The sequence below is a fragment of the Salmo trutta genome, chromosome 1, assembly GCF_901001165.1.
Source record: "Salmo trutta chromosome 1, fSalTru1.1, whole genome shotgun sequence".
NCBI lineage: Eukaryota > Metazoa > Chordata > Actinopteri > Salmoniformes > Salmonidae > Salmo > Salmo trutta.
In genome coordinates this window covers 30,019,751-30,031,951 of record NC_042957.1, presented here as the reverse complement: position 1 = coordinate 30,031,951, position 12,201 = coordinate 30,019,751, and the positions used below count along the sequence as shown (strand labels likewise).

Below are 12,201 nucleotides of genomic sequence, written 5' to 3'. Positions count from 1 at the left end.
AAACATACACAGACATTTGTGAAGAAGGCGCGACAGTTCCTCTTCCCCCTCAGGAGTTTGAAAAAGTTTGGCATGGGCCCTCAAATCTTGAAAAGGTTCTACAGCTGTACCATTGAGAGCATATTGACTGGCTGCATCACTGCTTGGTATGGCAATAGCACCGCCTACGATCGCATGGCGCTACAGAGGGTTGTGCGGACAGCCCAGTGAATCACTGGGGCCGAACTCCCTGCCATCCAGGACCTCTATATCAGGCGGTGTGAAAAGAAGGCCCAGAAAATCGTCAAAGCCTTAGACTATTTTCTCTGCTGCCGCACGGCAAGAGGTACCGGTGCTTCAAGTCTGACACCAACAGACTCTTGAACAGCTTCTATCCAAAGCAATACAACTGATTTCAATGTTTGCACTGTCTCTATGCACACTCACATGGCCCTACACACCCACACAGTCACTCACTCATTTACTCACTCACACATATTATGCACATACAGTTGAAGTTGGAAGTTTACATACACTTAGGTTGGAGTCATTAAAACTCGTTTTTCAACCAATCCACAAATTTCTTGTTAGCAAACTATAGTTTTGGCAAGTCGGTTAGGACATCTACTTTGTGCATGACACAATACATTTTTCCAACAATTGTTTACAGACAGATTATTTCACTTATAATTCACTGTATCACAATTCCAGTGGGTCAGAAGTTTACATACACTAAGTTGACTGTGCATTTAAACAGCATGGAAAATTCCAGAAAATTATGTCATAGCTTTAGAAGCTTCTGATAGGCTAATTGACATCATTTGAGTCAATTGGAGGTGTACCTGCGGATGTATTTCAAGGCCTACCTTCAAACTCAGTGCCTCTTTGCTTGACATCATGGGAAAATCAAAATAAATCAGTACGTTCATCTCCTAGAGATGAACGTACTTTGGTGCGAAAAGTGCAAATCAATCCCAGAACAACAGCAAAGGACCGTGTGAAGATGCTGGAGGAAATGGGTACAAAAGTATCTATATCCACAGTAAAATGAGTCCTATATCGACATAACCTGAAAGGCCGATCAGCAAGGAAGAAGCACCGCTCCAAAACTGCCATAAAAAAGCCACACTACGGTTTGCAACTGCACATGGGGACAAAGATCGTACTTTTTGGAGAAATGTCCTCTGGTCTGATGAAACAAAAATAGAACTGTTTGGCCATAACGACCATCGTTATGTTAAGAGGAAAAAGGGGAGGCTTGCAAGCCGAAGAACACCATTCCAACCGTGAAGCACGGGGGTGGCAGCATCATGTTGTGGGGCTGCTTTGCTGCAGGAGGGACTGGTGCACTTCACAAGATAGATGGCCTCATGAGGGAGGAAAATTATGTGGATATATTGAAGCAACATCTCAAGTCATCAATCAGGAAGTTAAAGCTTGGTCGCAAATGGGTCTTCCAAATGGACAATGACCCCAAGCATATATCCAAAGTTGTGGCAAAATGGCTTAAGGACAACAAAGTCAAGGTATTGGAGTGGCCATCACAAAGCCCTGAACTCAATCCTATAGAACATTTGTGGGCAGAACTGAAAAAGCGTGTGTGAGCAAGGAGGCCTACAAACCTGACTCAGTTACACCAGCTCTGTCAGGAGTAATGGACCAAAATTCACCCAACTTATTGTGGGAAGCTTGTGGAAGGCTACCTGAAACAGTTGACCCAAGTTAAATCATTTTAAAGGCAATACACTCAATTAGTATTTGGTAGCATGTAAACTTCTGACCCACTGGGAATGTGATGAAAGAAATAAAAGCTGAAATAAATCACTCTCTCTACTATTATTCTGACATTTCACATTCTTAAAATAAAGTGGTGATCCTAACTGACCTAAGACAAGACATTTTTACTAGGATTAAATGTCAGGAATGTCAGGAAAAACGGAGTTTAAATGTATTTGGCTAAGGTGTATGTAAACATCCGACTTCAACTGTACATTTATACTGACTCTACACACCCACTCACATACAAGCTGCTGCTACTCTGTTTTATCTTATATCTTGTTGCCTAGTCACCTTACCCCTATACATATCTATCTATCTGCACATGTAAATATGGTATTGGATCTGACTTTTTCAACATTTCCTGTATATAGTATGCTTGCTTACTTACTAACTTTGTGTATTTCATATTTCCTATTCCTTGTGTGTTTTTTTCTAGTAATACATTGTTATTGATTATCCCATTGTTGGGTATTGAGTTTGCAAGAAAGGCATTTCACTGTACTTGTGCATGTGACATTAAAACTTGAAACTAACAAACCAAATATTGAAATACCGTTATGTAAGGTCGAGTAAAAATCCAAACCGGTCCGTGCATCAACACTGGTATATAGTAAGATACGGTTTACCGCCCAGCCCTAGAATGGTGTATGGGTGAGAAGGAATGCTACATTACCTTTACTCTTCGTATGGCGTAGGAATGGCCTAGTAGGCGTGACAGAGGCTGCCGGACATTCCGTAAGTCCCACACACACAGGCTACAGTCCACTGCTCCGGTTACGATCACATTCTGAGGACAGCCCAGACAGAGTGGGTTAAACAAGTATCCCAAACGTACATACTGTACTAACACAGGCCTGTATTAACTGTCATTATAATTAGGGGAAATTCATATTAATCTTTATGGCAAGAAATGCTGAGACAAGACCTTTTACAACCTATAGAGGTCTTCTCACATATATATATGCAATATCATTAATAACAATGGCAGTGAGGCTAGTATATGGCAGAGGTGATTGTACAGTATCTCTGTTCTCAATCCCAGGATGGGTTTTATTCATGTTTGAAGTGTTGGCATTTTAAACCTAAATGTCTTTAGGTCCACTTCATAAACTCCTGCTTCCAAGCGTCAAATTAAACGTTTTGGGTTGAGGTTTTAACAGTGGGGGGCTGTACTGCAGTAAAGTACCTCGGTACCTGATCGTATTTGCACCAGTCACAGCTGAGGATCTCTGCCTTGTGGGCTGGGATGGCCAGCCTGCACCTCCCTGTCTTCACATCCCACACTCTCAGCGTCCCATCCCCTGGTGACAAAGACTAGATTCAGGGTTGAAGGGTCACAGACACAGGCAGCCATGCTGTTCTAGTCATGACTCACACTTCCACAGTCAATTGTACCCACACTCAGCCTCCCACAATCTACCACAGGGTTTTGGACCATGACGCTCATTTCAAGGGCCAGCTCTCCCTCCACAGCGGAAGGCAGGCAGGCAGCAGCCCCCATTCCCCCTGGCTCATCCTGGATCAGATACAAGACCAGGGACATGGGAATGTGGCCCTGCCTGCCAAGGGACTGCGACACTCATCGGCACAACGACAGCCAGATGGAAGCATTTTAAGAGGGTCTGGACAAGATGCTCTCACTACCCACCCACCCTCCCTCCCTCCATCCCCCCTCCATCCATCCTCCCTCCCTCTCCTCTTTCTTTAACACACACACACACACTCAGACCCAAGCTGGAAGGGGCTTCCTGGTGAGATTCTAACAATGGGTTTTTAGGCCACTCCCTCTGCAGTCTGCAGTGAATGACCTCGGCCGGGTGTTCAGTGTCTATTACAAGTATCAATGGAAACCTGCTGCGTCAGCTCCACAGCCTAATGCCAACTTCACACCATTTCACCCTATACAATAGTCCACTACAGCATAATACTACAGTTCAGCAAAATCAAGGTTTACGTTTCAATTTTTTTTGCATTTCCCATCTAGTCCTAAATCTACAGCTTAAATGTGAATCTAGAGGCTTAAATATTTTGATTAAACACTTTATACACCTGTATTCAATACATGTTATTACTGTGTATTCATTTGTGATATTTGAAATTAAGACTCATTTTTCAACTCTGCCATTTCCATTGGAAATATGTTTACATACTGTATCAGCACTGGATTAATGTGGTTTGAAAGAAACCCTCTAGACATTCTATAATGAATAGGTGGTCTATTCAAAGCAAAACACTTTTACAGCCCCATGCCATTTCCATGGAACACATAATCTTGCAGTAGAGCTGGGACAATAAACCCTCAATTATCGACACCAACCATACCGATCACTTATCGCAGGCATTTTGCTGATATTGTTCATTACGATAAGCAGCCCGTACTAGAGAAATGTGAAGTTTGAAATGAAATCTGTTTGCTAAAATGGGTGATTGTTAATGTGACAATAGATTTTTTATTTATTTAACCTTTATTTAAACTAGGCAAGTCAGTTAAGAACAAATTCTTATTTACAATGATGGCCTACCCCGGCCAAACCCGGACGACGCTGGGCCAATTGCGCGCCGCCCTATGGGACTCCCAATCAGGGCTGGATGCGATGCAGCCTGGATCACTTGATGGCTACAACCATCAAACTAGTAGTAGTAGCTTAAAGGATAATAAAATAAAAACTGTGGAGCATATTAATGTTATAAATATATTGTTCTATTTATCGTTATGTCATCAATTCAGGCGACTTATCACTATTTGGATTTTTGTCCATATCGCCCAGCTCAAGCTTGCAAGTCAACATAAGGTCGGATAAAGATGGTTTGAAATATGTCCAGTCATTCTGGAATAAAGAGTTGGTATGTTTACAGCAAAACACTTCCACTAATTAACCTCATTGATCTGTGGTCATCCGCTTGGAAGAGCAACTCATTGCATTGTAAAGCAGTGTGGAGCTGGTCACAAGGCATTGCCTTAACTTCTTTAACTTCTCTGTGAAATGTTCAATATGCACAAAAAGCTAATTTCTCTCAAATTTTGCACACAAATTTGTTTATACCCCTATTAGTGAGCATTTGTCCTTTGCCAAGATAATCCATCCACCTGACATATTGTGGCATATTAAGAACTGATCAAACAGCATGATCATTACACAGGTGCACCTTGTGTTGGGGCCAATACAATGCCACTCTAAAATATGCAGTTTTGTCACACAACACAATGCCTGCCTGAAGTTTTGAGGGAGCATGCAATTTGCATGCTGACTGCAGGAATGTCCACCAGAGCATTTGCCAGAGAATGTAATGTTAATTTCACTACCATAAGCCATTTTGAAAGGCTGGGCCTGGCTCCCCTGTGGGTGGAAAAGGGAAAGGGGTCTGAATGCTTTCCGAATGCACTGTATACACACACACACTGTCAAAAGTTTGGACACACCTACTCATTCAAGGGTTTTTCTTTATTTTGTAAATAAAGAATTGTAGAATAATATTATTATTCTACATTGTAGAATAATAGTGAAGACATCAAAACTATGAAATAACACATATGGAATCATGTAGTAACCAAAAGTGTTAAAAGGGTGGCTTCAAAGTAGCCATCCTTTGCCTTGATGACAGCTTTGCATACTCTTGGCATTCTCTCAACCAGCTTCACCTGGAATGCTTTTCCAACAGTCTCGAAGGTGTTCCCACATATGCTAAGCAATTGTTGGCTGCTTTTCGTTCACTCTGTGGTCCAACTCATCCCAAACCATCTCAATTGGGTTGAGGTTGGATGATTGTGGAGGCCAGGTTATCTGACGCAGCACTCCATCACTCTCCTTCTTGGTCAAATAGCCCTTACACAGCCTGGAGGTGTGTTGGGTCATTGTCTTGTTGAAAAACAAATTGACAGCCCCACTAAGCGCAAACCAGATGGGATGGCATATCGCTGTGGAATACTGTGGTAGCCATACTGGGGTAGCCAAGTGTGACTTGAATTCTAAATGAATCTGTCCACTTTACGTTCCCATTAACGAAGAGAGGCAGCAACTCACAGACTAACTCCCACTGTCACTCCTATTGACTGAAACCACTGCAGAAATGAATTCCTTGATGGCTTTTCAGAATGGAGCGGAATTTTTTGGTTGTTGCCAATTACGAAAGCGAATCACGGCGAAGGGGAAGAAATTCATGAAAATTGTTCAAGAGTTTCTGAGCGATTAGTTAGGTCAATATTCAGTGGTTGGGATGATCTAGATGCTGGTGTTTGATAGCATCTTTGCTTTTTTTGGTTCGCTCAGGGCTCAGCTCACATTTTTAATTACAGTGAAATGGATCCATGGTGGAGATTGCAGCCTCACAAAGCCACTTGCCTGTAAAGCTCTCCTTCATCCCTGCCAAGATGCTGCAAGCAGGCAGGGTTTGTCGCCGTGGCCCATCTTGGAGGAGCGAGAGAGAGAGAATATGGGAGTTCCCGATAAGCACTAATCAGCAAGTGCCAGCATTGTATGCACCCCCCCTCCCCCCGGGGATGTTGAGCAGAGGCTGTGTACGTTTTGGTTCTACAAAACTGTATCTATAATAAGTTTCAATAATCAATGAATTGCATTCAATCTTGCACCATTCGATCAATTATCAGCTGTAAACATGTATTTTTCTTCTTTATATGCTGCCTGCAGCCTGATCTATTTTGCCTGTGAGCACATGACAGACAGTTGTTGGTCAGAGCACATGTCCATAGTCACCGGAAGAGCGCGTACTGTATTAATCCTGCTGTAGAATTAATTACGGCCAGCAGGTGAAACAAACAACCCAAAAAATAACGAGTCACTCAGAAAAACTAGTCATGACTATCGAGTGAGTAAAAAGAGTCATTCAAAAATAAATGAATCGCTCGTGAACTGCACATCACTTACCCACGTGTGGCTGCTTTTAAGGAACACAGCTTATATAATATAGAAAACGCAAGCATCCATTTATATGGCACTGATATATCCCTAAAAAACTTAGCCAATCCAGAGTTTGCGTAACCGAGTGTGGATTTAAATACTGTGATTTTGGAAGGCTGTAAGGCAGCTTTGACAATACGCAGTTCTGGATCAAGTGTCTAACTGCAGGTTCTGACCTCTGCGGGTGTGGGGTTACCACCAGATCTCACTCACGTGGCATCTATTACTATGTACCCCTGCTGAGGCAGCATCCTGCAAACCTCTCTCTCCCATCTCCTCTCGCTCCCATGGACTAATATGGACCAATATAGCTGTGCTGTGGGATCTGTGTGCATGCTTCACAGCCCTTCTATTGATTTTCACCCACTTCTCATTACCTACTTGGTAACACCTTCAGTGTCAAGGTTTTAATAGGAAAAAGGGGACCTTCCATCAACACTTCGCTGTGTTATCATAGCTAATGGCTCTCGGGGTAGGCTGCCTTACTGAGCGAGATGCGGAGAGCGAAGGATAAGATAACCTATCAGGGTCTGTGTGTGTGTGTGTGTAGTGGGGTGGGGTGAGGGGGCTAGCCCCTGAAGCTAGGTAAAAAATGTCTCACACTAAAACCATTGTCTTAACAATTATTATATTGTTCTACTGTGCCCCCTTCATGGCAGATCATTGGGGGATCATGTACAGTGTATATTAAGGACGAAATACGCAACATCATCATGGGGTAAAAATCTGGTACATTTGACCAGATGTATCATATTTTGATATCAAACCAACAGCGATCACCAGAAAATATATGATTATGTGATTTCAGTCAATCTTCACATACACTGAACAAAAATATAAAACGCAACATGCAACAATTTCAAGATGTTTACTGAGTTGCAGTTCGTATAAGGAAATCAATCAATTGATATGAATTCATTAGGCCCTAATCTATGGATTTCACATGATTGGGAATACAGACATGTATCTGTTGGTCACAGATACCTTAAAAAAAGGTAGGGGTGTGGATCAGAAAACCAGTCTGTATCTGGTATGACCACTATTTGCCTCATGCAGCACGACACATGTGCTTCGCATAGAGTTGATTGTGGCCTGTGGAATGTTGTCCCAATCCTCTTCAATGGCTGTGCCAAGTTGCTGGATATCGGCAGGAACTGGAACATGCTGTCGTACACGTTGACCCAGAGCATCCCAAACATGCTCAGTGGGTGACATGTCTGGTGAGTATGCAGGCCATGAAAGAACTGTGAAATGTTCAGCTTCCAGGAATTGTGTACAAATCATTACGACATGGGGCTGTGCATTATCATAGTGAAACATGAGGTGATGGCGGCGGATGAATAGCACAATGATGGGCTTCAGGATCTCGTCATGGTATCTCTGTGCATTCAAATTGCCATCGATAAAATGCAATTGTGTGCATTGTAGAGGTCGACCGGTTATGATTTTTCAACGCCAATACCGATACTGATTATTGGAGGACCAAAAAAAGCCGATACCGATTAATCTGCCGATTTTTTATTTTTATTTGTAATAATGACAAATACAACAATACTGAATGAACACTTATTTTAACTTAATATAATACATCAATAAAATCAATTTAGCCTCAAATAAATAATGAAACATGTTCAATTTGGTTTAAATAATGCAAAAACAAAGTGTTGGAGAAGAAAGTAAAAGTGCAATATGTGCCATGTAAGAAAGCTAACGTTTATGTTCCTTGCTCAGAACATGAGAACATATGAAAGCTGGTGGTTCCTTTTAACATAAGTCTTCAATATTCCCAGGTAAGAAGTTTTAGGTTGTAGTTATTATAGGAATTATAGGACTATTTCTCTCTATACGATTTGTATTTCATATACCTTAGACTATTGGATGTTCTTATAGGCACTTTAGTATTGCCAGTGTAACAGTATAGCTTCCGTCCCTCTCCTCGCTCCTACCTGGGCTCGAACCAGGAACACATCGACAACAGCCACCCTCGAAGCAGCGTTACCCATGTAGAGCAAGGGGAACAACTACTCCAAGTCTCAGAGCGAGTGACGTTTGAAACGCTATTAGCGCGCACCCGCTAACTAGCTAGCCATTTCACATCGGTTACACCAGCCTAATCTTGGGAGTTGATAGGCTTCAAGTCATAAACAACGCAATGCTTGAAGCACAGCGAAGAGCTGCTGGCAAAACGCACGAAAGTGCTGTTTGAATGAATGCTTACGAGCCTGCTGCTGCCTACCACCGCTCAGTCAGACTGCTCTATCAAATCATAGGCTTAATTATAATATAATAAACACACAGAAATATGAGCCTTAGGTCATTAATATGGTCGAATCAGGAAACTATCATCTCAAAAACAAAACGTTTTTCCTTTCAGTGAAATACGGAACCGTTCCGTATTTTATCTAACCGGTGGCATCCCTAAGTCTAAATATTCCTGTTACATTGCACAACTTTCAATGTTATGTCATAATTACGTAAAATTCTGGCAAATTAGTTTGCAAAGAGCCAGGCGGCCCAAACTGTTGCATATACCCTGACTCTGCGTGCAATGAACACAAGAGGAGTGACACAATTTCACCTGGTTAATATTGCCTGCTAACCTGGATTTCTTTTAGCTAAATATGCAGGTTTAAAAATATATACTTCTGTGTATTGATTTTAAGAAAGGCATTGATGTTTATGGTTAGGTACAGTCGTGCAACGATTGAGCTTTTTTCGCAAATGCGCTTTTGTTAAATCATCCCCCGTTTGGCGAAGTCGGCTATCTTTGTTAGGAAGAAATAGTCTTCACAGTTCGCAACGAGCCAGGCGGCCCAAACTGCTGCATATACCCTGACTCTGTTGCAAGAGAAGTGACACATTTACCCTAGTTAAAAGAAATTCATGTTAGCAGGCAATATTAACTAAATATGCAGGTTTAAAAAGATATACTTGTGTATTGATTTTAAGAAAGGCATTGATGTTTATGGTTAGGTACACGTTGGAGCAACGTGTACCTAAGCGATTATATGCAACGCAGGACAGGCTAGATAAACTAGTAATATCATCAACCATGTGTAGTTAACTAATGATTATGATTGATTGATTGTTTTTTATAAGATAAGTTTAATGCTAGCTAGCAACTTACCTTGGCTTCTTACTGCATTTGTGTAACAGGCAGGCTCCTCGTGGAGTGCAATGTAAAGCAGGTGGTTAGAGCGTTGGACTAGTTAACCGTAAGGTTGCAAGATTGAATCCCTGAGCTGACAAGGTAAATATCTGTCGTTCTGCCCCTGAACAAGGCAGTTAACCCACCGTTCCTAGGCCGTCATTGAAAATAAGAATGTGTTCTTAACTGACTTGCCTAGTTAAATAAAGGTGTAAAAAAAAAGAAAAGTTTTAAATGTAAATAAAATCGGCGTCCAAAAATACAGATTTCCGATTGTTATGAAAACTTGAAATAGGCCCTAATAATCGGCCATTCCGATTAATCGGTCGACCTCTAGTGCATTGTCCGTAGCTTATGCCTGCCCATACCATAACCCCACCAACACCATGGGGCACTGTTCACAACGTTGACATCAGCAAACCCCTCGCCCACATGACACCATACACACTGTCTGCCATCTGCCTGGTACAGTTGAAACCGAGATTCATCAGTGAAGAGCACACTTCTCCAGTGTGCCAGTGGCCATCAAAGGTGTGCATTTGCCCACTGAAGTCGGTTATGATGCCGAACTGCAGAAAGGTCAAGATCCTTGGTGAGGACAACGAGCACGCAGAAGAGCTTCCCTGATTCAGTTTCTGACAGTTTGTGCAGAAATTCTTTGGTTTTGCAAACCCAGAGCTTCATCAGCTGTCCAGGTGGTTGGTCTCAGACAATCCCGCAGGTGAAGACGGATGTGGAGGTCCTGGGCTGGCATGGTTACACATGGTCTGCGGTTGTGAGGCCAGTTGGAACGTACTGCCAAATCCACTATAATGACGTTGGAGGTGACTTACGGTAGAGAAAATAACATTCAATTGTCTGGCAACAGCTCTGGTGGACATTCCTGCAGTCAGCATGCCAATTCCATGCTCCCTCAAAACATGAGACATCTGTTGCATTGTGTTGTGCGACAAAAGTGCACATTTTAGAGTGGCCTTCTGCCCCCAGCACAAGGTGCACCTGTGTAATGATCATGCTGTTTAATCAGCTTCTTGATATGCCATACCTGTCAGGTTATCTTGGCAAAAGAGAAATGCTCACTAACAGGGATGTGCGTATGAAAAGCTTTTTGTGCGTATGGAACATTTCTGGGATCTTTTATTTCAGCTCATGAAACATGGGACCAACACTTTACATGTTGCGTTTATATTTTTGTTCAGTATAATTCCCACAACTCTTACAAAGGTAACTATCCCTTCTATCAAATCATTGTTATTCATGATGTTTGACACATATCTGACTAGTAATAGGCTACAGCATTCACTTATAAAAGTACATTTTTCTGATATATCTGTAAAAAGAGAGTAGATTCATAAAGAGTAGAGTAGATTCATAAAGAGTAGAGTAGATTCATAAACCGATAAACACCCCGGTGACATCCCATGACAATTGTTTGCGCGCTGGGATAGTACAATGAATTCACATCTTCTCTTTTGACTACTGAACTTTTCCCTGGCTGAACACTGTCTGAACACTGGAACATAGACTGTAGGCAATGACAAGACAGCCACTTATAAAAGAAAGTTATGGCAGAGCAAACGGAGCCTGGTTAATTCTGATATGGTCTCCACAGAGAGGCTCTGATACCCATCAGGGCCCAAGACTTATCGGCGGTGACAAACCCTGTTAGCACCCGGCCCTAGAGTGCTGCGACTGGGAACTGACTGTGAGAGGGAGGACGCTGTAGGCTAAACGACTCATGTTTAGATGAGATCACAGTGTGGCAGCTGTCTGTGAACAGAGGAACATGTATCTGTTTTCTAATTTACATTTACATTTAAGTCATTTAGCAGACGCTCTTATCCAGAGCGACTTACAAATTGGTGCATTCACCTATAATATCCAGAGAAACAATGTCATGTTCATGAGCAGCACAAGTGCACTGTAGGTCACATGATCCAGATAGTTGATGGAGATAAGCGCTCATGCTAAATGCAGGTTAAGTCCATTGATCTTTTGTTAAAGTCAATTTGTTAAGTTGTAACATACCAAACCTCTTTTCTTTGAATGTTTCAGGAGCACAGAAACTGTGGATAGTGCTTGATTGGCCCTCTAGCATAACATAAACAGCAATAATAATGAATGTAGGCCTTAACCTTTTAGAAGCATAAGTTACTATATTCTACTCTATAATTCAGAATTGAACAATAAGAAAATACTTACTATGAAAGGCTACATCTGTACTGATTAACAGCAGTTGTACACTGCTTCAGAGGCAGCGCGCCAGACCAGTGAATCCGAACTAGAGCTTTAGTGACACCATGTGGTTATGGAAAGGCATTACAATCAATTGCTGGATTTTTTAAAACCTGATTACAAATCAAATCAATTTTTATTTGT

General features: G+C 41.9%; 1 protein-coding gene across 1 annotated transcript in view; it reads right to left on the bottom strand.

The window, feature by feature from the left end:
* The window catches only part of pex7 (peroxisomal biogenesis factor 7), a 31,978-nt gene that overhangs the window by 17,820 nt on the left and 1,957 nt on the right, over positions 1-12,201 (bottom strand). The window contains exons 6-7 of the mRNA XM_029752474.1: positions 2,953-3,059; positions 2,432-2,545 (exon numbers count right to left, since the gene is read on the bottom strand). Coding sequence (XP_029608334.1) covers positions 2,432-2,545; positions 2,953-3,059 — 221 coding nt within the window. The remainder of the gene's footprint in view (positions 1-2,431; positions 2,546-2,952; positions 3,060-12,201) is intronic.